We start from the raw sequence: 24,098 nt of genomic DNA on the forward strand, positions 1-24,098 counted from the left end.
TGCATGGCAATGCATGGCATATGATTGACATCACCAAAAATTAAAATGTATTTATTATACTGTACATTTGTTGACAGCAAATTCCTGAACACTAAAACACAATTCATTGCTGACATCAATAGGTTTTCAATGAGGTTTCAACTGTTATGCTCTTAGGAAAAGCAAGCTTTTAAATTAATTCACATTTTTATATATTACAATTTGGTCTGTGGGTCAAACAACTTAGTCTCTTTCTTTTAGCAGCAGACAAAAATATACTGGTATACTTTATTAGAAAATGTCTTTACTATAACCAGTACTTGTTGACATAGATTCCTCATTGGTAATTACACAATTTTATATAGTTTCACAGTATACAGCAAAGTAAGGCAACCTTGGTCTTGGAACCCCTCCATCCAACCAGTATTCCAGTTCTCAGTAATTCTGGAATAATTGAGGTTGAGGTACAAAAACAACATCCTTTCTATCTTTACCACCACTACCACTATCACCTGGATTATTCTGCAGAAACAATTCCTTGAAAGATTAAATAAAGCAAAAAACAATAACACTGGCAAGTGTTTATGAGAACTGACCTTCTTCTGATTCATATGATTCTTGAATTAGACAAAAGCATACACACTGTGAAAATGCAACTTTTCAGCTGGATCCGAAACAATAGTTTCAGCTATAATTTCACCAATTTATGATTGTCAGACATTAAGAGTCATCATTAAGCAACATTAAGCAATTGAAACTTGAACACACCCATTTCCTATCAATCAATGCTAGTCAGTGACTGTCAGAAGCAAATCCCACACTGCTCCAAATGTAACTAAATGTCCCTTGGTCAAGTCACAGAGTACACTTTAGGTAGACTTATGATTTAAGACACTCTGATAAAGACAGTCTGAGGAGTGTGCAAGAGTTGTGACAAAGAACACAACTGATGCAAGGGCGATCTATAAATAGCAAAAACTAAACTTTGCAGAATCGACCTGGACCAACATGTATCAAAGTACCTCCAGAAGCCACCAGAGACAGAGAGAGAGAGAGAGCACAATGTCACTAAGCGAGTGCAGCATGTTGCAATTTCTCCCAGTGCTGTTAAGGTGTGATCAAATGTGCATATGGCCATCTCTCTCTCCTCCAACTGTAGAAATCAAATCACAGTTCCAAGCAGATGGAAATGTGACAGGCAAGCGTCATACAAACATTTTTCCCCCATTCAGATTCTGAGCTCTATATATTGGAAAGTAGAGTCTCCTACCCATAAATTATTTGTACAACAACAACAGCATCAGGAACTCCTTGAGGAAGTTGCTGCACAGATCCACAAAGCCTTCATCTTACGTGGGGGAGTTAATTTATGTATCTGTGTCCATATATAAGCAGGCAACTTGCATCACAACACAAAAATGAACTATTTTAGTAGGATCAGGAAACCGCTACAGGTGCCGATTCTCATGCTTGCTGTCAAAAATGATATAAGGAAATGGTCATGCATTGTGCTGTGTTTAAATTGTAATGGTTTTGGTTGATGCTCATGAACATGACAAGGTGTCAAATTCACACCCTGCTGTTAACCCCAATCTGAAGACAACTGTTGTTTTGTTTTTTTTTGTTTTTTTTTTTTTTAAATGAAACCAACCCCACTGTCCTCTGAACTCCAGCAGGGCTGACTGTAAGGAAGCTGCTGAGACGCTGTACAAACAGGGCCTTACAAGGCCTCAAAGGCCTCAAAAAACTTCATACTTCATTACCATCACAACTCATCACAACACCAAAATTCAAACAAATATTAGTTTGAAGACTAACACAACAATATGACAATGTAACAATGCAAAAATACAATTTAAAAGTATATTTATGACACCTGTAAGACAAAAAAAACAAAAAGAGGTAAAACACCACATTGTTTTGTTTTTGTATTTTACACAAATGGTATTAAAGGCCTCAGTTTACCCATGATAAAGATACAGGAATGTGCTGTAATGTGAGTTAGCGAACAAGTTTGTTAAGCTTTTTATTACTACTATTTGAGTCTGTATGAGAGCAGGGGTGTGTGTGGTTCAATGATTGTTGGTGTTTGTTTTGGTGAACATCTCCTCAACAATTAACATCTGCCTCAAAAATTGCACACAAAAAAGTAATTAACGTCTAATGAATGTGTATCACTGCTATATAAAACTCTATTATTAAGATAAATAAGTTTAAGATTTTCGGAGGTGGGGTCAGCTCCTTTTAACATACAATAATTCACTAGTGTTCCCACTATGCCAATGCTCACATCTTGTCCTTAAATATTTCAGCTCATTCACTCCAACTCACAATGCATTCCCTGCCATGTGTTATTATTTATTTGTCTGCCAGATGCCTGTATGCATGACTTAACCTACATTTAAAATATCTGAATAGAACTGAATATTTATTGAGGCAATTGGTGTTAAGAGGTTTACTCAGGGCCACAAAGGCAGCACTCGATGAAGGATTCAAACAGATGACCGTCTGTTCAGAGGTCAAGACCTGAAATCACAAGACTGCACCCTGTGTCATCTCAGTTGAGTGTATTTGATACAATTTGGGGAAGTGAAGGTGTGAGCATTAAATGTGACTGTTGAGGGAACCACACCCACATTCTCAGAGCAGCCAGAGTCACAATAGCTCTCCATCCACTCCAAGGTTCCAGTCCTGGCCCCTCACTGCAGCAGAAAAATGATCAGGTGTGCTTCCTGAATATGAGACCCACTCTCTTGCACCAGTATTTGTATAATCACAAACTCCTCCTGTTCACCCCAGGTTTGAGCTCCATAGCACTGATGCAGCACCCCCCACCCTCCCAGAGCCCCATGGTCACTGGACAATGATATCTTATATAGAAATGAAAAAAAAAACAACTTTGCTGTTTTTAAGGGCCAAAACTGGTCATGCACGGTGACAAAAACGTGTTCCTACGTGAAAACGGTCTGCTAAGGTGGCCCCTTCTGAAGCTGCTGGTCCTTCAGGCAGTCTTTTGTCCATCTATTTGTCCATCCGTTCTTCTGAGAGGAGACTAACTCTCCTGAGGTGCTCGGAGGGGAATGCATCCATCCATTTCGAGGGACTCAGGCCAACCTTCATACTTATTACTGCTCTTACTGTTCTTCATCCTCTGAGAAACAAAAAAGGGGGAAGAGAGACATTGTGAGTCTTTCTCTCCAACCACAGGAGAGATGAAATAGCTCCTCTACACAGATGACCTGGCTCTAATACTGTTACACAAGCGTGACCAAAATACCAAAAGACCAAAATGATGACAAAAACATCTTAAACAGCAGTACATGTGCTAATTATTTAAGAGGTCACACAAACAACATCACAAACATCACAAAGGCCACAAATGATACTTCTGTTTATGGTGGTACTGGCCCCTGCTGCAGAAACAGCTGCAATTACTCTTGCGAGCATGGCAGCTGCTGAAATGTGAAAGGACTCTTGTTGCCCATTCTTTTGGTGTCCAAAATGAATCATGCCAGCAAAAATAAAACTGCAAATATCATAACAAGTACTGATCTTCACAATATTATGGATGACTCCAGGGCCATTATTTATGCTCCTCCTGCATGCTTTTGTGATCTACCTGCTCAAAAGGGCTTTTGTTCTCAATGCCTTTAGCTCCTACAAACACCCAGCTGTCCCTAAAGCCCAGCTCCTTCACTGCAGTGCTGCCCAGCTCCTCAAAGAGCGCACGAGCCTCATCGTTCAACCTGGGAATAACAGGAGGTGAGAAGAGGAAAAGAGGAAGAAGGTACAGGAAGAGAAAAATAATCAAAATTAAGTGAGTTTTATTTTAAAAATAGTTCAGTCACAAAAAATTCGTAATTACTTAAACGACACAAGGTCAACCCAACAGTACACTTCAAGAGAGAGAAAAATTAATAGGAAGGAGATGCATGACATGAATGAATGAAAGGGAAGGAAGGAGAAGAATAAAATATGATTGTGAGAAGTGGAAAGGGAGGAGGCAAGGGGAAGTGTGAGAATAAAAAGAATAAAAGAGGCTGTTTGTGATGAGGGAAAAAAAAAATTGTGAACACAGGTGAAAGTGAGAGAGAATGAAAGAGACAGGCAGAACCAGACCTGGAGGCCTTCACTGTTTAGCGTCTATCCTGCCTGAGCCAACTCTTACCTCTCAGTCTGCTGACAATATTGCACCTCATTAACATGAATCAGGGTGGGGCCAGCCATCGCAGGCCCCAGAAGCCGCTGAACCAGCAAATTTTTCTAGCTCTTCATTTTTAAAACAATCCGACCTTTCATTCATTTGTATATTAAGCTTGCCTCACCATGACACCCTGTAAACTATTCAAGAACACTCAATCGAAGTGACTGCAATTCTCAAATACACATATCTGCAGGAAGCAGCTGTTTTTCCATACTGTAAATGCCAAAGTGAACTACAGGAGAGCAATATCAACTGAAGGATAGGTACATGTCTCACTAGGCATGATACAACACATTCAGGTCAGAATACATTTCGTAAAATGTTAACCAGACAAAACTAAATATTCCCTAAGAAATAATACTGATAAGAAAACAAAGACTTTATAACTTCATTGAACAAGTTCTTTTTCTTTCCCTTCTTCAGATATCAAACCCCTAGCCATGCCAATATTCATGATGTACCACTGGTCAACAGACCCATAATTGACTGATTTCTATTTAGGTAGCTATACATAAAGTGAGAAGAAAGACTGAATTTAATTTTTTAAATTCACTCTCCTTTTAAAACATTTTTGATTATTTTATATTAAAGTTACAGTACAGTTCAGTTTCTGGCTTATGGGGCTGGACTTGAATATTCGACTATTTGGATATTCATTTTTTTTTTGTTAAATGTAAGCTATCAATAAAGGCGAACTGCAAAATACATTTTGTCAGCACATTCTTGTACTATATTTATACTTTTTAATCGCACTGTTAAAATGTGGAAATATATACCATCTCAGCTTGGGTGCCTGACATCCCTCTCACTCACAGCATGTCACGGTGATGGGAAAGTAGCCGGCGTTCCTACTTTGGGACTCTAACAGAGGGCGTAATGGTTTTGACCGACCCCTGGCTAAGTTTGTCACCCTGGTGACAAATGCTATTGATGGTGACAAATGCTGGTGATGCTAGCTGCAGCAATGCCATGCTTCTCTCTGCTTCCAGTGGGGTGTGAGACCATTTTTAAATATTGCGTCTCCATAAGCAGTGACAGCGATGAGTGTATAGGACGGGTTAAATGCAGAGGACAAATTTCGTTTCAATGTATGCAAGTACTGAGAAATGACAGTAAAGAAATGATAAATAAATATAAATCTCAAATCTTAAATTTGTTGGAGCTAGTATGCTGTTTCTGCGCTTCTATTTCACAGCGCTTTGTCAGGCATTGTCTCTGTTTCGAAGCCTATTATTATAAGAATTTATGTACGTCTATAATTTATCCATGATAAGAAAAACTGTCACAAGTTGTTATGTCACAAAAAGTGCATAGATAGGACCTCGTTCAACCAAACCCCTCAGGATTACAAACATGCATAAAACACACCAAAGCTTTTGGAAAATGTTTTTTATTAACAAATAACAATAGAGCCATGCGTCACTTAACGTCCACGATACATTCAGTGAAATAGGACGTTATGTGATTTGGACGTTGTACGAACACCTTACTATATACAGTATATGATATACTATGTACTGTACCATTATATGCCTGGCAGCGAAATCGCTTTATTTCCATGAGACACGAGATACACAGTGTTGCCTGCGGGAAGTGTTGCCTTCGCTACGTCCGGTTATGTCCGCTACGTCACGTTCTGTGATCGGGTTTTTAAACTTTATTATAACTGTTACGTATTGGGTGGTTCTAAAAGATCATATGTGCCGGTCACCGTAGTTAGTTGGGAATCGCATTGTTCTAAAAGGTGATATCAGTGACATGCGGTCAGGGTAGGCAGTGCCTCACCTTATCATAGCTAGTATTTTAATTTATTTTATATATATATATTTTATATTTTTTGTTTATTTTTTCCTGAACTTTAATGTGTTTAAATGTCGTAAAAATGAAAGTAAAAACGTGTATGCTGCATGCCCTGGCAACAGAAGAACTTGCTTCTAGCGTAATTCTGGCTCAGGCTGAGGCAGAGTCTCCTTGTGCCTCTGTCCGCCTTGAGAATAACAGTAAACTGTTACGTAGTTTTGCGCATGCGTACTGTGGTCTTACAGTATCTTCAATGTTCAACCTTGAGGCACTATCCTATGCTGCTTCTCAGGTCTTTTTTTATATTGACAGTTTAGGTGCATCTCGCTTGCCGTACAATGACGTCCCCTGCTGTTTGATCAAAAAGTGCGCTAATTGTAAGCAAACAGTTTGTCGTTTCACTTGTCATGCTCAATATGGTTTCCATCACTTACTGTAAACAATTTACTACACTGACATTTGAAGAGAAAAAAAATGTCATTTCTAATGGAAGGCCAACACCTGAACTGAACTGAAAGCTTTAACCCAAAGAAAGGGGCAGAAGATCATATGAACATTTAATACGGAATGGTGCCAAAAGAAGGACTGGCTGTGTGGTTGTAGTCAGGCTAACAAGCTCTTCTGCTACCCTTGCTTACTCTTCTCTAGCTCTGATAGTGTGTGGGTGAAAGGAGGGTACAGTGACTTAAACCACTTGCCAAGGGCTTTAGCAAAGCATGAAAAATGGTCAGCTCACATCCACTCACAAATTGCACTGAAAGCATTCGGTAAGAGCCGTACAGACATGGCCCTGGATGAGCAGCGCAGGCTGCACATTACAGCCCACAATGAAAAAGTGAAGGCTAACAGAGAGGTATTAAAAAGCCTCATTGATGCCACATGCTACCTTGCTAAACAAGAATTAGCCTTTAGGGGGAAAGACGAGAGCAGTAGCTCCATTAGTCGTGGGAATTACGTTGAACTTTTACATCTGATGGCAGAAAAAGATGACAGGTTAGCCACACATTTGCACTCATCCAATGTGTTTATGGGCACATCGAATAAGATTCAGAATGACCTCATTGAGGCAATCGGTGATGTGTTAAGGTTTCATATAAAAAGTGACATAGATGCTGCGCAATCTGTTGCAGTCGAAGTAGACGAGACCACTGATATCACAAATAAAGCCCAAATATCCGTGATTTTCCGATGTGTCAACAGCGATAGCAAGGTAAAAGAAGCCTTCATAGGATTTGACGATGTCAGTGATAATAGACGGGCACAGGCAATATCAGAACATGTGTTAGCTGTATTACAGAAATATGAGTGTACTGAGAAGTTAGTCACCCAAACCTATGATGGAGCTGCCGTGATGGCCTCTGAGCTCAACGGAGTAGAGGCAAAAATTAAAGAAAAAGTACCAGAAGCTACTTTTACTCATTGCTATGCACATAAATTAAACATAATCCATTCACAATCTGCCAAATACATTCCTGAGTGTAAAACCTTTCTCAAAACCGTTGAAGGGCATCATCTGTTAGGTGGAACTCGAACTCCAGGTTAGTGCAGACTATCCTCCAACACGTACCAGATCTACGCCAATTATTCCGGACAATGTCAGAGAACACTGATGAATGGGACGGCGAGACCCTCACTATGGCCTCGATCTATGGATATGATCTGTGGCTTTCAAAAACATCCACCTATTTTCTCCTGATGGCATATGATGGCATATTTAATGTGACAGATGCACTCTTTTGTGTTCTTCAGAATAAGGCAATGGACATTGGCCTACGCTGTGTGCGTGTCAGAGATACCCTGTGTGATTTGAACAGTCAGCGCGAACAGTTTGATAGTTTATATGATCGTTTTGAACAGAAATGCAGTGAACTGAATCTTACAGAAAAGAATATTCGGCACAGCGAAACCCCCAGAGATGAGAGTAGGAGAATATTTTACAGTGTTCTCGACAACATCACTGTACAAATGAAGGCCAGGTTTGACAATATGAATGAGCTTGCTTTCCTTGGCCTGGTTGACAGCAAGAAATTTGCGGAGATGTCAGCTAATTTTGACTGTGACAAATTGGAGAGCCTGTCAAAATACGCAAAATTCTTTGATTTAGTTAGACTGAAGTCTGATTTGGTAGGATTATACTCACACTGTACATGTCACCTGTACAGCTGCTTACGTTTCTGAAGGACAACGACCTAGAGGGGACAGTGCCTGAGGCCGCAAAGCTACTGAAGCTGGTCTTATATATACCTGCGACGACCGCGTCTGTGGAGAGGACCTTTTTGGCATTAAAACGCATCAAGACTTACAGCCGTAACAGGATGGGACAGGACAGGCTTTCGTCTTTGGCTTTGATTTCCATTGAAAAGGAGCGCATCATGAAATTAAGGAATGCAGACAAGGAGGAGTTCTACAAAAAACTGATCAGCGTCTTCGTCCAGAGGGACAGATGTATGGACTTTATCTACAAATAAAGTAAGAGTGCCTTTTGTTTCCCCGGCTTTGTACATGGTTTGCAAAAATGCGATGGTTAGATGTCAGAGTAATTCTCTCTCTCTCTCTCTTTCGCTCTCTCTCTCTGTTTAGGTCAATACATTTTGGTGTGTTGCTGCTATGGCGTCATTTTGTCTTTAAAGCAAGCTATGTTATTCTTTTGTAAACTTTTGATAAATCTGCTGCGTTAATTGACTACATGCTTATAGTAATACACTGCCTCACCATCCATGGACCTCACCGCACATTACTGGGTGATATACACCGGCCACTGTGGTCAGGAAGTTAAAGATATATACGTCATTGTTGCTTGACACGATCTAAAGCATGTAGGCTATCTAGTTCTCCAGTAAATGGTTCCTGAGCATTAATCTTGCAGTCGTCTCCTTCATATAACGGCACCCGACATTACAATAACCTTATGGGACTAAGGACGTATATGCGAACGGACATTGGCCGAATGGATGTTAAGTGGCACATGACTGTACAAACAACAATACTGTAGAATAACAGAATCCCTAAAAATTAATGCCTTTAATTAAAGCGAAAGACACGTGTTGCAGCACTATGCTGTCCATCTCAGCCGAGAATGGAGAAATGTCTGGCTGAGTCCTTCCCGAAACATGCTTCTTGCAACTTCTAGGCAACTGACAAGTACCTAGAGGGCTAGGGTTGTGCCGATGGATGACGGCAATGAGGAACGGACATCTGTGATAGGGTACAGTCACATTCTAATGCTAAGATATTTTTTTTAACAAGTGCTGATGTTCAAGAAAACTGAGCTCACTATGTGTACAATTAACTGCTGCTGGATGATGACATCAGATATCAACACCCCATCCCCAATGATACATTCACACTGACGATGTAAAAAAATTTTAACCAGAAGCCAACTCCCCTTTTATTTACTCTCAGCTCAACAGCAACACTAAAGAATCATTTTAATTTCCCTGTAACAGAGAATGGTCAGTTTGATTATTAACTTACGTGACAAGGAACTGTGGCCAATGTAAACTCATCCTACCCAGCCAATCATGTCCGGCCACTGCTGACTCCCAGCCATGCTCAACTAATGAAACAGCACTCAAAACTCCGGAAGACCACCCCCTCTCTTCAGACCTCTAACAACCACAAAACTGGGGAGAGAAGCTCAGCTGGTTCAATCAAAACAATGATCAGCTCCATCAGTTGTTAAGTAAATGGCTGGAAGGAAAGAGTAAGTAGCTGACTTGAAAGAAAGCCTACAGAGGTGAATGTTTTCGGAATGTAACAATGGCCATGTGACAGCCTGGACAATCACAGCCTGAACACTTGAGGAAGTATCAGCACTTACTTGGTGGCAGGATCATCAAAAGAAGCAACAAACACCAGTGTTCCCTCATGGAGGGGCCGGAGAAATTTCAACAGATCTGCCACATCTAGGAAGAGGAGAGATTAAGGGTGTTACCACACCAGCCCTGAGCCATACATACATACACACACTCTTCTGCACAAACAAACATCTCCATATACACACTTCAGCACACATAAACACACTCTTCTGCATTAACACACACACATCCCACATACACTGCTTGGATACACACACACTTTTTGACTACACACACGTCTCCACATTAACTCATTTGTACACACACACACACACACACACACACACACACACACACACACACTCTTTTGTATAAACACACACAGAGCTTCCAAGATTTACAATTAACAAGCATTAATGGCAACAGATTCAGTGATTTCAACTTAATTCACACAACCATCTCACCTCCAGCCCACATGTCAAAAGATTTAATATCCAACAGATCTCCCGATACTCCTGAAACATAGAAACCCAACACACTCAATATAATTCCACACACTGATAGACGATTGGTACACAATTGAAACCCCCATATGTTTAAATGCTATTCTTACAAGAGATACAACCGAATATTTCATTTATTATTCAAAAAATCTTCTATATACCCACATATTGATTACTTGGATCTAAGTTTAAATGTTTAGAAATGACCAAAATTCTGATTTTACTTCCTCATCAATTTTCACCAAGAGGCAAGTAAATCATTTTCCTGCATGAAAGTGTCAGTAAATGTCGCTATATTTTTTCAGGGATTGCTTATCTACACAGAACAAGAGTTTCAGTCAATGTTTTAAAGGGAACTAAAGAGGTATTTGATTAATCAAAAAAATTGATCCAGGAGCAACAAAATATGAAACACAAAACATTTCAAAATGCACATCATCAGTATTTACACACAGGCATAAATATTTAGTCACTACAGTATAGGTAGACAGACACTCTGCAGTTCAGTTGCACAACTGAGGCATTACCATTGACTAATGCGATGTTGAGTCCTCTGCCAACATTGTTTTTGACACTGCTCACAAGGCTGTGAGAGAAAGACAAAGGTTTCAAAATGACGAATGATGGTTCTGAGAGAAAGGTTCTACTACAGATACACACAAGCATCAGGATGGACACTGAAGACCTGCGATGGGAGAGAGGGGGAAAAAGGGATAAAAGGTGAAAGACAAACGTACAATTCCTTCCTCCTTTCCCAAGAATGACTTTCTGGGCATGGCTATGTTGGTGGAAAGAGTGATGGATGAAATGTGTAAAAGCAGAGGGAGTGGCATAAACATCCAGGGTCAAATTCATCAAGATTCTCAGCTCAGGGTAGCTCCTGGATACTTTGCAAAACTGACAGAATAATGCAGAGTTCTTAGGTGTAAAAATCTGTCTCAAACTGATTCATAAAGGTTTTCCTTGACAGCACTCCTACAAATGTAGAAAGTCAGGAGTGCAAGTGAGGATTGCAAATTATTCCAAAACCAAAAAATGGCTGCTGCTGACTACAACTGGGAATGTTAAGTTCAAGCAAAATCCAGGAAAGGAAGGGTGTTCACTTACAATGATGCTACAGTGGCTGAATCTATATCGAGCAAAAACTGTTTGTGTTACAGACTGACTATAAGATACATCCTAATGCCACCAACCCATGAAAGAATGTTGCCAAACCTGAAATTAAAAATGTTATAAGCCTGCATTACTTGGAAACAGCAAAGCTACAGCATTGCAGTAACGATAATGTTAACTGTCACAATCCAACACCAACAAGGTATTACCCATTCAGGCAATAAAGTCAATGAAGAAAGGTTATGTCTTTCTTCACTGTGAGTCATAAAAGAGAGATTTAACAAATGCCAGCAGCATTTATTGCAATTTCTGGGTTAACTAACATTGTCAGTGTTTTAGATTGCAGTGTTTGATTCTTTTAGGTCATTTCACATCGCCCTATTGCCCTCCAGTTAGATAAAGGTCATGCTAAACAGGCTGTTTCCAATTAAAGTACATTTGGCAGAAGTGTGCATATTTGTACAAATAACAAAGCAGAAAGCAGCCTTTTATTTTAGATTTTATTTATTGATTTTATTCACACTAGGGTCTTTTCCATATGCTTACTTGCTAGCTATAAGCAATAAAGCAAAACAAAGATTAAGACAACTGCCCAACAGGGCAAGCCAAACTATGCAGGATGATATTAGAATCTGTCCAGCTGGACGGATTTCTACTAACCAAGCCAACTAGTTGCAATAAACTGACCTGCAGCTGTTTTTTTGATAGAAGTTTTGGAAGTTGCACTGGTGATTACTGTTTATTACTGTGAGAGGTGGGGAGGAGAGGAGTAAACGTCAGATATCTTTCTGTATCTTACTGTAGGTTAAGTTAATGTTGCTGTTGTTGAGGAAAGGCTAGTTGAATGAAGCCATATTACGTTAATTTCAGTGAGGTTCATTTATAGCACACAGGAGAGCATAGCTCAATTCAGCATAATTTCGGCATAAGTCGGCATAATTATTTTCTTTTGAGACGTTTCCAAAACGTAAAGATAGCATGAAACGACATTAAGTTATATTAAAGACATTTATATGTACCTAAATTGTCATAACTAAATACAGCAATCATAAACACTGTCACCCAGGTATTAAGTGCTTCTGTCAGGTATCTCTCCCTTTTCCACCAACGCATTTTGAGGGCCGGTTCGGAGCCGGTGCCAAATTTTGAACCAGTTCTTCGCGTTTTCGACAGCCAAAGAACCGGCTCTCGGCCAGGAAACCTGGTTCGAGAGCGGCACCAACAATTTGCTGGTCTAGATTCAAAGCACCGCTACGTCAGGGGCTGGGAGCGAGATTATCGTGACCAATAAGTCCAACAAAACTTAGTGACTGCCATTTAAAAAAAAAAAAAAAAAAGAAAAAAAAAGAGCTAGTGTAGTGTCTAGCAGAAAAACCTGAGTTTTATTTTTCAAATGTTCGCCTTGTTGCCAGCCAGCTAGGTATATCTTAGCTGTTCGAGCTACTAAATTCTCACATCAATGTTACGAACATAACATTGATGGCTAGCTAGCTAGCTGTTGGTCAGCTAGCATTAGCCAAGCAAGCATAGCTACTAATTTCTCACATCAATGTTACGTTCGATGTTCATATCATTGATGTGAGAAATTAGTAGCTATGCTTGCTTGGGTAATGTTAGCTGACCAACAGCTAGCTAGCCAGCTGACCTAACCTTGGTAACAGTAGCTAACATTAGCTACTTTCTAACATTGCCATTGACTCACCTACCAATTTCACTTAACATTTGGCTTCATATAAGGCTAACAGTGTATAAAGTGTAATAGACAAGTTTGTTTTCTAAACACTGTTCTCTTGTTTTTATTGTTGTTGTTTGTTCCTGCTAGCGAAACACTATGCTCGCTAAGCACTGCAGATTGTCTGAAATTTGTGTACTATTGCAAAAACTACAGCATGAGATTGTTTAAATAACAAGGATGGCAATTTGAATAATTAAGTTGCAACAAATCCCAAAGCTTTCTCTTAACCCTCCTATTGTCTTAGGGTCATTATGACCCAAAATCATTTTCAAACTTAAAAAAATCATATAAACCCTTAATCTAAGCACATGGCCTCCTTAGTAGCTTCCTAAAATGACCCCAAAAATTGAAATTTGGGGAGTTTTTAAAAAAATCATTTTTAATGTAGCTGCTACAAAAAAAGTTGACTATTAACTTGTTTAACTATAAATATGACCCGAAATGACTTTTGATAATTAAATATCTGTATGAACAACTCTCTCTAACTTAGAGTACCACAAACTCATCAAGCATTTCATCATAATCATAAATATCTGACGCTAGGTCCATTTCAAACATATTAGCATGCATGCTAGGTTAGCATGGTAGGTTTCTAGCCATACACAATATCCATGTTTTTCCATATTGTTTTCCATACTGTATCAACACCATTGATGACCTCAGACCTCTTATGATTGACTTGACATTTTACACTTGCTGAACTACAAGCAGCACAGACCTAGCTTCCTTGGTGTTGATGACAGCACATAGGCATTAGCTGCTAAAATACAGACATAGCATTGTTCATGTCAGAGATGACACTATTTTTACCCAGACACAGGGATGTAACAGTAGGGAGGGAAAGTGGAACTGATTATCTAGGGCTGTAGAGGGGGGAAAGCCCTCAAAACACTTGGAACTACACATTTATTTGGGTTTTCCAGGTTTTGGAGGGGGCAATATTGTATTCTTCCATAGGGCCCAAAATTTCTAGCAGCGCCCCTTCCCAGACCACCCTTTTTACATTTAAATGTGATGATCTTACCCTTGCATACCGACTCATTGATTGATTGATTGATTGATTTTCATAGCTACCTAGGTTTTACCATTCAAAGTTAGCATAAGTTTATCAGAGGGTGCAATGGCCTAGCCAGGATAATACACGCTATATGTTATTTGTGGAAAGATAAACATCAGTATTATATATTGCTATTGCTATATTGCTATACTGCTATTACTTTTTTAATTGTAATTGTACGTTGTATAAGGTACATATGTGTGTGTGTGTTTTCAAGAGACTGTAACTGTTGAATTACTGGTCCTAAAGAGTTGCAAAAAAAAAAAAAAAAAAATCCTAACTTCATCGTGAAAATTATATAAATTCTCTCTGCATTCTAAGCTCCTGCATTCTCTGCAAATTTCACGATGTGCACATTGTACAAAGATGCAAGCGACACATCTGTAAAACACATGCTTACAACTTTTGCCAGTCATGTGTCTGAGGTAACACCTCGTGATTTTCCAACATATTGTCAACATACTGTATAAACTGCATGTAAATAAATAAAACCTTCTAAAAAACACCCTCTCACCCTAAACTTTGTCAAACTATCCCTTTACCATGTCTGTCCTTATCTACCCCAATACAGAGCGGGCACCTTGTCGAGGTGGGGTAGCTTGAGTGTCACAGCGATCATTTGGACTATACTGATAGGGGCTGTACTAGCCCCTGAAAGGTCCAACCATATCAGCTAGGCCAAAGGTGAGATATTAGACTAAGACCAGCTCTTTTTTTTCTATTATTCATTGCAATCAGTGAATGGTATGGATATTGGAACATTCGGATGTTATAGTCGGCTACTTCAAAAGGGGGCATTACAGCCTTAATTTATGTTGAGGTGGTTTAAAATCATAAATTTCACAAACTATTACATCTGAAAAATCTAGAAATTTTATTTTGGGGAATTTCAGGACAATTTTACTTGTATTTAACACATTTTTCATGCTTTTCGGTGCATGGGACCTTTTGGGGGCGCTAGAGAGTTCACAAAACAGCTGATGTTGTTTATGACTATTTGGTTGTATTCTACACTTATAGATGTAACACTGTGCCAAATTTCACATTTGTATTCAAAGGTTTAGTTGAGTTATGATGTAAATTGTACCCCGGGTCATAGTGACCCAAAGTTAATAGGTGTAAGTTTTTCTTAAGGCAATAGGAGGGTTAAATGTGTCAGATTATAGCTTTCTTGTGTTACAAAATTCAAATTACAGAACGGAGCTAAATTTAGTTAAATTGATTTAAACTACTGAGACTAAACTTTTAGGTTAGGTTGAGTGCAATGAACAATAACTTTTAGAACACAGACCTCACAAAAGCTGTGATGTGTCATGAGCATTTAACGTAATTTAAATCAATAAATCCCATCACGTTGTAGTTTTCACAAGCACACAAACTACAGACAATCTGTGGTGTTTCGCGAGCATAATCATTTACTCTATTCACGCGATTGGTGTCAACTATTCTGTGAATTATTTGTTTTGTTGTTAATCAAGGAGGATAAAGTGGAACAGGCTGAAAGTAATGATAGACTTAAAGATAGTGTTTGGCCTTCCCCTGTTTCCAGCTCACTGCTATCTTGGCGCTAGCGGGAAAGCGGAGACGTATACAGACGTATACAGTGACGTAATGACGTGGCTCTCTAGCCCAGGGGTGGCCAACCCTCTCCTGAAGAGTCACATGTCCTGCATGTTTTAGATCTCTCCCTGCTCCAACACAGCTGATTCAAATGATCAGTTTGGTATTCAGCAGTTCATAACGAGTTGATCATTTGAATCAGCTGTGTTGGAGCAGGGAGAGATCTAAAACATGCAGGACATGTGGCTCTCCAAGAGAGGGGTGGCCACCCCTGCTCTAGCCCGTGGAAAAGCAAACCCGTTCTTAGAAGGTTTGCAAGTTGAAGCAATTCTGAACTGGTACTAGCACGTAGTTCACGTTGGTGGAAAAGGGGTATCAAGTGTAGTCACTTTACTTGAATTTAATAAGGCTAAATAAGGTGTGTACAGATAAGCTCCTTAGGCCTGAGTTAGTAGTATTCTTCTATATTGTAATGGTGAACAAAAGAACTAGTCTTATTAAACAATGGTATGGATGGGCAATGCTGAAACACAAATGATACAAAACAGTAAAAGGTCACAAGGATATATATACAAATCATTCAAATACTGACTCAAAATTGAATTTTTAAAAATTTTGAGTTCAAACTGTAGAGTTCAAACACATTTGAACTTTAATGAGCAAATAAGTTGATGCTTTATGTACAAGTTTTATATCTTAGTAAACAGTGACAATTGACTTGGAAGTGATGCTCACATTTTGTCCTCAAGGCAGATCTTAGGGCCAATAACATTGGCGGCTCCAGAGACAAGCCGGAAAGCCAGATGTTTCTGAGGACAGGGCGCAGACAAACCACACTTGTATCTGTGAGGCTTTGGCTCTGTACATGGAGACAAAGGGAAGGTTAATGGACTGACAGTATTAAGGAACACCTTAACATACCAGCTCATTACATTAAAATTTAATAAGCATTTGAACATGCAGGGAAAGTGTTCAGTTAGAGATACAAAGCACGGACCAAGTGAATGGCCATTGCATGACTGATTTAAAAAAGGATGGTAAGTCTAACTAAACACTTTTCCCTCTGTTTCAGCTTCCTGTGGGGGGACCCTCTCTGCCATGTAAATACAATCTACCTGGTGTTGGCTCCACACTCGGTCCTGGGGAGAGACAAAAAAGAGTTTGGTATCAATGCTGAAAGACAGACCATTGTTTACACTGAATTCAGTTCTACTTACCGAAAAAAGAGTGACAAACTAACAATGCCAAAACTTTTTACACTGACTTTTGTTCCGTTTACTTGGTAAAGACTAACAATGGCAACAGAGAAAAGGAAGCACAGTCCACATCTTACCTCTGAAAAAGTGTCGCATTATTACAAAGCTGCTGTCTCCTCTCAAAATGGTGCTGGCCAATAGCCAGGTGACTCCTACCAGCAGAACAACCACAGTTGCACGCAGAGGCCCTGACACAGACATACAATCATTCCAGGTGATCTGACAAACTTTGCAGGAACATAACTGAAAACAGTTTTAGGGTACATTCACACAACATCCATCAAGCTATGATAAACAACTAAGAGTTGCATCACTCAAAAACATATTATTCATGCATATTTTCCACAAACAACTATGACACTGTAGTTATTTATTCGTGGTGACTTTCAGAGATCCACACACACATAAAACAGGGAATGATTTAACTTTGATTTTATGTAATTTGAACACACCTGCCAACCTCATGATAGATGTTGCTGTTATTTATCAGCACACACACGTAGATCAGTCCTGTACAGAGACAAAATGAACATTTACTCTATTTTCCAACAAACAGCACCACGAGCATTTCCAAACCTAAAATATCAAAACACTTTTTTTTTTAATCCGTTTTGTTTTTGTGTCACTGACTGTTACGTTGACAAAAAAACTTTCCAAACTAACCGTATTTTGTTTAAACATGCAGTAACGCTAACCAGCTAGCTAGCTACTTTCATGAGATGAGGTTAGTCTAAAGTAAGCAAGCAATTGCCACCAAATACAATTGTAGAGTTCAGGCCTAAATGCCATCTCAGTTCCATCACTTCCCTGTCTTAAGAATTTACCCGAACATGGGACATCAAATACTGTAAAGCTAGGTTTCATGTGGGATATGACATAGCTACAAGGGTAGTTACAAAGCACGCTGACGACTCTGTGCCACAATCCAAACGTCTTAAAAGAATAAACTCTTTGGCTGACAAGATTTCATAGCTATTTTATTAAGATTGCTAGCTAGCTATGTATATTAGGGACTACTAACTTGCTATTTATACTTGCGTGAGTAAACGCGACGTTGACAAACTAGTCACATCTAGTTAGCTAGTCATTATTATCGACAAACTAACTAGCAAGAATGCAATCTTTCTGACGTTAGGCTACTAACAAACGTAAAAGTTGCTGAACCAACTGAAGTAACCTCAGCGGGATGGCTAGCAAGATTAGACAACATTTAAAAACACAAATAGCGCGCTGGCTAAACTGTTAGCTAGTTAGCAAAAAAGATAACCTATGCTTATCCTATGCATTGCATAGCTGAGTATCTAGCAACATCGGAATAGCTAAAAGCTCAATATAGATAACTAGCTAGCTAACGATAGCTGGATGCCGAGATAGCTTGGTGGCAAACTACATTGTTAGGTGGAAATATTTATATTACCTGATGCACTCCTGCCGCTCGAAAGTTACACACTGAACCCAAATGCAATCTGTTGCTTTACGCGAAAAGGCGATTGTTGAATTTCCAGTCTGTCTTCTGCAGACCTAGTGTTCATGACATATGTGACCACCTCACATCCGTTTTCCTGAGCGGCAGCAGTTAACGGGGACATTTAAGTTACGTAATGCAAAGAAACCACCCCACTTTCAACTTCCGCTTTGGGTGGCATGCAGCTGCCCAACCAGGTGCACGTTTCCATGCTCCAGCTGCTCCTTTAAAAAAAAACTTTTATTAAAACAGCAAGGTAAACATGTAGAAGATACATACACAGATAAATGTCAGGGGATCAGAAGACTGACACAAATCATAAATCAGCTCACAAAAATGTTAAATAAGGTGCATAAATTCAAAGTTTTAATGGCTTTCCTATTTTTAGAGTATAGGATTGATGTGATGTATTGCTTGATTTCGTTTTCAAAAATTAAAAAGGGAGGTTTATGAATGGAGAACTTAGATTTATGAATATGTGATTTTGCAAGTAATAAAACAAATTGATGATATAGTAATTACAATAGTAAAGCCAAACAATACATTATCATAGGAAAGGGAAAATTCATAATCAATATATTGATCAATAAATGTACAGACATCCTGCCAAAAAGTACAAGAGTGAGGACAAGACCAAAATAAATGATATAGTTCTTCTGGAACCAGTTGACAAAATGAGCAGTCCACATCAATGTCCTTTTTATATCTTTGTAGAAATACATTGGAGGGATAAAAACGATGAATCATTTTAAAAGACACTTCCTTAACCTTATTTATAATCAGATATTTAGAGGGTAGGCACCAGATTTTCTTCCAGCCCAGGTCTGGCTCCAGGTGCTCCATCAGGCCTTTCTCACGTCAAGATGGCGACTTTCCGGTCTGAGCCAACATAGGGGATCGTTACCTCCGGTTAGCCATCTTCCCTATTACCAGCGAATCGACAATGGCACAGTCTAGAAGCAAGAAGTGGTGTTGTGTACCTTTGTGTACAAAAAGCAAACAAAAACAGTCCTATTTAAGCTTTCACGCATTTCCCCGTGATGAGCACCGCAAGAGAGTATGGATTCAAGCCATCAAGAGACAGGAAGGCCGGCTGTTTAACGTCTGCGATGACACAGTTGTTTGTAGCATGCACTTTCGCGGCGACGACCTGTTTACAACTTGTGGTCTGAACAGAGTTAAAAAAAAAAGATGTGGTGCCTAGCTAGCTCGCTAGTTTAAGACTCCTTACTGCTGCTTTAATTTATCGTTTGTTTAGTCCACACAGGGAGGTGCGTTTATTATTAACACTTAAGGATGTACAAAAAAATCACCCAGGTCATACAGATCGTTACCTTTACTAGGAAGATGTCACCTATCAATCATCTAGTACTGCATGAAATCTGGCTTTTGGCACTAAACAAACGATACGTAGCGTTCATTTGTCGATTATTGGTGCATACTATGGACAACATAATTTTGTTGACAAACCACAGCCATTTGTTGCGCGTCTTTTCAATATTATTTTAGCCAAAACATCACCTTCAACAGACAGATGCGAACAATAATTTATTCTGCGCTTATTCTTTTTGCCACCTAACAGATTCAATGTTATCGTCACTACACCTCCAGTTTGCGTGGCTCCTCATTCTTGTTAAGTGACCTGTAGCACCGTGCTCGTATTAGGACACTACCGTCTACTACGTCGGACATTATACCAAAAAGAACATGCACGTAACAAACATGAATAAATATCAAACTATCATGACATATGACAATGAACAATTGGATTATTTCATCATACATCTTTACTGAAGTGCATTTACAAGCTGCTAGGTGGCTTGATCTAACGTTACCCATCTCTCCGTAGCTAGCTGACATTACCTTCATAATTAAAGACAAACTGCATGGAGCCGTTTATATCCACGATCCAGTTCGGATCGTTTAGTTTTGCGATATATATCCACCGTTTCAGCAACCTGTGAGAGCCGGAATTTTGATTTGCCAAAGATCTGGAGAAATTCCGACAGACACATCTTTGCCGAAGGTAACGGTGACCGGAAGTAACTTTACCCCTTGTTGCTTTCCAATACGGCGGCGTGAAAAAGGCCGCGCACAGGGTCGAAATGGTAACGGAGGTCGGACAAGAAATCGAGCCTGGAAGTGAAGAGGGAGTGCTTTAGAGATTACGTCGCGTTTATATTGCCTGGTGCTTGATAATAATAAACATGGCCCTCTTGACACCCTGCTGTGGTCAGAGCACAGAAACGGGAGTTAAAACCAATTCGTTTTCAATCAATTCGTTTGATTTACCAATCTGTGGTGATTCCTCCACTCCCCGCCTCTACCGGTCAGGCCAGGGGATCCTTTCTGTTCTTGTGCCTTCAATATGCTGTATCAAATATAGAAATAACAATCTCCAAATTTAATACAAATTATACCTCAAGGTCTGATGTATGTAGGTTTATTGTATATGGATCATACATCACATACAGTAAACCGGGCTGGTCCACGTGGAGCCCTCTCTCGAGACCCAGGTCTGGGGAAGCACCTCAAATTCCCCTTCTTATATACCTTTTTCCTAAACCTTACCTGGGCTTACCTGCTAGCTCCCCCTCTCATGGGCCACCCTCTTTTTCTCCTTTTGGTTTAATTAAACTTTTACACAATTATTTATTTCTCTCAATCATTCTTAATTTTTTTCAGGTTTCTCAGGTTCTTTCTTCCAATATTTTCACGCCAAGCCAAGCTATATTTTTTAAAATGGGTGGAACCCTCCCAAGACTTAAGTTGGCAGTGACCTAGGCTTCCTGGGTCCATTACACCTGTCCTGCAATAACCTTAAGCTAGCATGGTGAACTTAATACAACCTTTTGGCAGTGAGCTTATGCTAGTACACAGTGTTGCTAGGCTAATACAGTTTTTCCTACCACAAATCCATACCAACAATTTAGGAATTAGTACTCCCAATCTTTAAATCCGTTCCCTGTGTTTACTTATTGGCACCACAATTTATCAATCCATACCCACGATTTAGTAATTCCTGCTCTCAAATTAGTAAGAATCCTGTGTAAAAAAAGAATTACTGTAAACTGGCTGGCAGCTGTGTTGTTGAGAACATACGTTTCCCATGTTGATGACACGTAAACGATGAACTTGTATTTGATGCCGTCATAAAATTAAGTTAATTCGTCTCTTCTCTCGTCCAACGTCTAAACACATCCAGTAGAACGACCCAACGCATGGGACTGGGTTGATAAATAGAGGGCACGATTTACCATGGGTGTGGACTATGTTGGCTACATAGGAGTTTCGGAGAAAATGACAACATGCTTCGTTTTACACATACTATGTTGAGAGCTCCAAGCAGACGTTGCCCGTATGCTGATCTAGGACAAGCCCTCTCATTTAGGTTAACCCTACTATTATGTCGTGGGTCAAAAAGAGCCACTTCAGTTTTTAATGCCCACTAAAAACTGGTTAACTTGTGTTTTTCTAAGGGAACTTTTATGACCTTTTTGTCGTTAGGGGTCATGAACATATATGTAGTGTTGTAACCCACAGATGTGTAATGTAACGTCTGTGCAGACTTTGCAAACAAAGATGATGTTGAGGGTCATTTTGGCCCACAGCATTTTATGTACGTAGATATTTTAGACAGAATATAAAAGTCTCTTTGATGCACTTTTATTGGCATCACATTATATTGTGACTAGTTCTGATCACATTTTCTTTTTTATAAATATCTGAAAGTGAAATATCTTTCCCAAGCCTTCTCCCTCCCATATGAACATAAAATATATTGTAACATACTGAGAAATATGTTGTTCAGCCCAAGAATCTGTTTCAAATACATTTAAAATATATAAATACAAAACAAAAATATTGTGATATATACACAATAGGATTAAATTACATAATGTCAAAGTATTGGTTGAGCTAAAATGTATTCTCCAAAATATACTCTGAATATATATTTTTCTCAGCGCAGCAACATATTACCAACACAGACAGCTCCTGAGGACTGACAGTAAATGAAGTTTTATCACAGGAGGAGGAGGAGGACACTGTCTCTGATGATACGGATTATGAATTTTCACACCAGGTGTCAGTACATCTCTTGGGGACTCCACTTCATCGAAGTCCTTTTCAGATGTGATTCTTATTTATGTACCAAAAAGAAAGCTCATTCACAGTTTCATTATAAGTTGCTTATGTTGTCATTTGTCAAATTTTTAAACATTCTATCTATCCCGTTCTAATATAATACTTTCAGCCTTCCACGTTTCTCCAGTTTCTTCAGATTGGCATCATTAAACCAAATTTTGACAATTACCCTGCCTGATACTTAGTATGTGTCTCTTATCATACATGATCATGGTACTGACTGTTCAAACTAAGGTTCCACATATTTCAGTACTGTGTACAATTTCAGTGCTGTTACAATATACTGGCAAATGAACTTGCAGAAATAAATAAGTCACCCTGGAAAAAAGAGAAAACTATAACAATTTAAATTTTACATGTGATGTCCTAATTTTGGCAAACAATTGACCATAATTGCACTGAAACACAGCACTGAAATATTATGGTCTTACGTGACATGTTAGCTGATCTCCTTTACATCTACAGCATAAATTAATTTAATGCAAGTCAATTTTATATCCATTTGTGTCAGCACTTTGTAGATTCTGTGACACTGGTCCCTATATTTGCTAACATGTTAAGCCAAGTGCCTTCATCTATTTCACTCTTTAGATCCTTTTGCCAGATGATCCAAAGGTTTCCACATATGTCCATATACAACATGGTTCACTAAATTTGTTTTCTGTCTTAGTATGAAGGCACACATATTGCTTTTTGGTCCCATGTACCTTCACAGGTATCAGAAAGGGTCTTTCTTTTGCTCAATGTCAATGATACCTTACCATGACAATTCAGGATGCTAAACAAGCCAAATAATGTCTAATTATGTTGTGCTTGCCCCTCTGTTTACTCCAGTCTTCATGCTGCCAAGTACACCAAGTCCCATTCACATGGGCCTGCAGCTCCAAAAAATTTTTACATTCATTTACAGAGATGAATGCAAGAGGCAATGTTGTCTTCAAAAAATAAAAGGTGTGACTAGGTTAAATGGCAAGTGTCTTGTCCCAAAAAATGTGAACTGACTTGAAATTCCATTTACATTGTTCTCCACAACAGGTTTAATGTCACAACAGACGAAATGTTGTGGGTGCTACTATAAGCCAACCATCTTTTGCATTAAATCAATATGCATCCTTAAGTCTTTCCTGCAGTACTGCTCTTAACCTAGAAATGGCCACAGAACTCTTCAAATCCTGACAGAAAGATGTGACAAAGTCACTGAATTTCAGCATTTAAAAATATAGGATGAATGTGGTTTAAAACAGTTTAATCATGTGGACAGGAGACACAGTTTGTTTACAATTTCTGGTCTCTGTTGTTTCAAAATTCCTGTTGATCTGAAATAACATGTCGTCTAATAAATCGCATTCACTGTAGCACTGGGGCACAATTATACCAGTTTTTGCAAGTGCTATTAAGAGCAGAACTGGCAGTGCAATAATCTCCAGTCAATAGAGGGCACTCTCTGATCATGGCATTGTTAAGCAAGGTAATCTATGTTTAA

At 39.1% G+C, this 24,098-nt stretch overlaps 1 protein-coding gene across 1 annotated transcript; it reads right to left on the reverse strand.

The window, feature by feature from the left end:
• Positions 1-1,937: 1,937 nt before the first annotated feature.
• Positions 1,938-18,545, reverse strand: fam3a (FAM3 metabolism regulating signaling molecule A). The gene is made up of 10 exons (XM_036533506.1): positions 18,422-18,545; positions 17,457-17,514; positions 17,082-17,192; positions 16,864-16,887; positions 16,484-16,607; positions 10,811-10,869; positions 10,245-10,295; positions 9,804-9,888; positions 3,599-3,725; positions 1,938-3,130 (listed from the first exon to the last, which is right to left on the reverse strand). Exons 2-10 carry the CDS (start codon positions 17,467-17,469, stop codon positions 3,032-3,034), a joined length of 693 nt encoding a protein of 230 aa, XP_036389399.1. The 5' UTR covers positions 17,470-17,514; positions 18,422-18,545; the 3' UTR covers positions 1,938-3,031.
• Positions 18,546-24,098: the final 5,553 nt, after the last annotated feature.

The sequence above is a fragment of the Megalops cyprinoides genome, chromosome 7 (assembly GCF_013368585.1).
Source record: "Megalops cyprinoides isolate fMegCyp1 chromosome 7, fMegCyp1.pri, whole genome shotgun sequence".
Lineage (NCBI taxonomy): Eukaryota > Metazoa > Chordata > Actinopteri > Elopiformes > Megalopidae > Megalops > Megalops cyprinoides.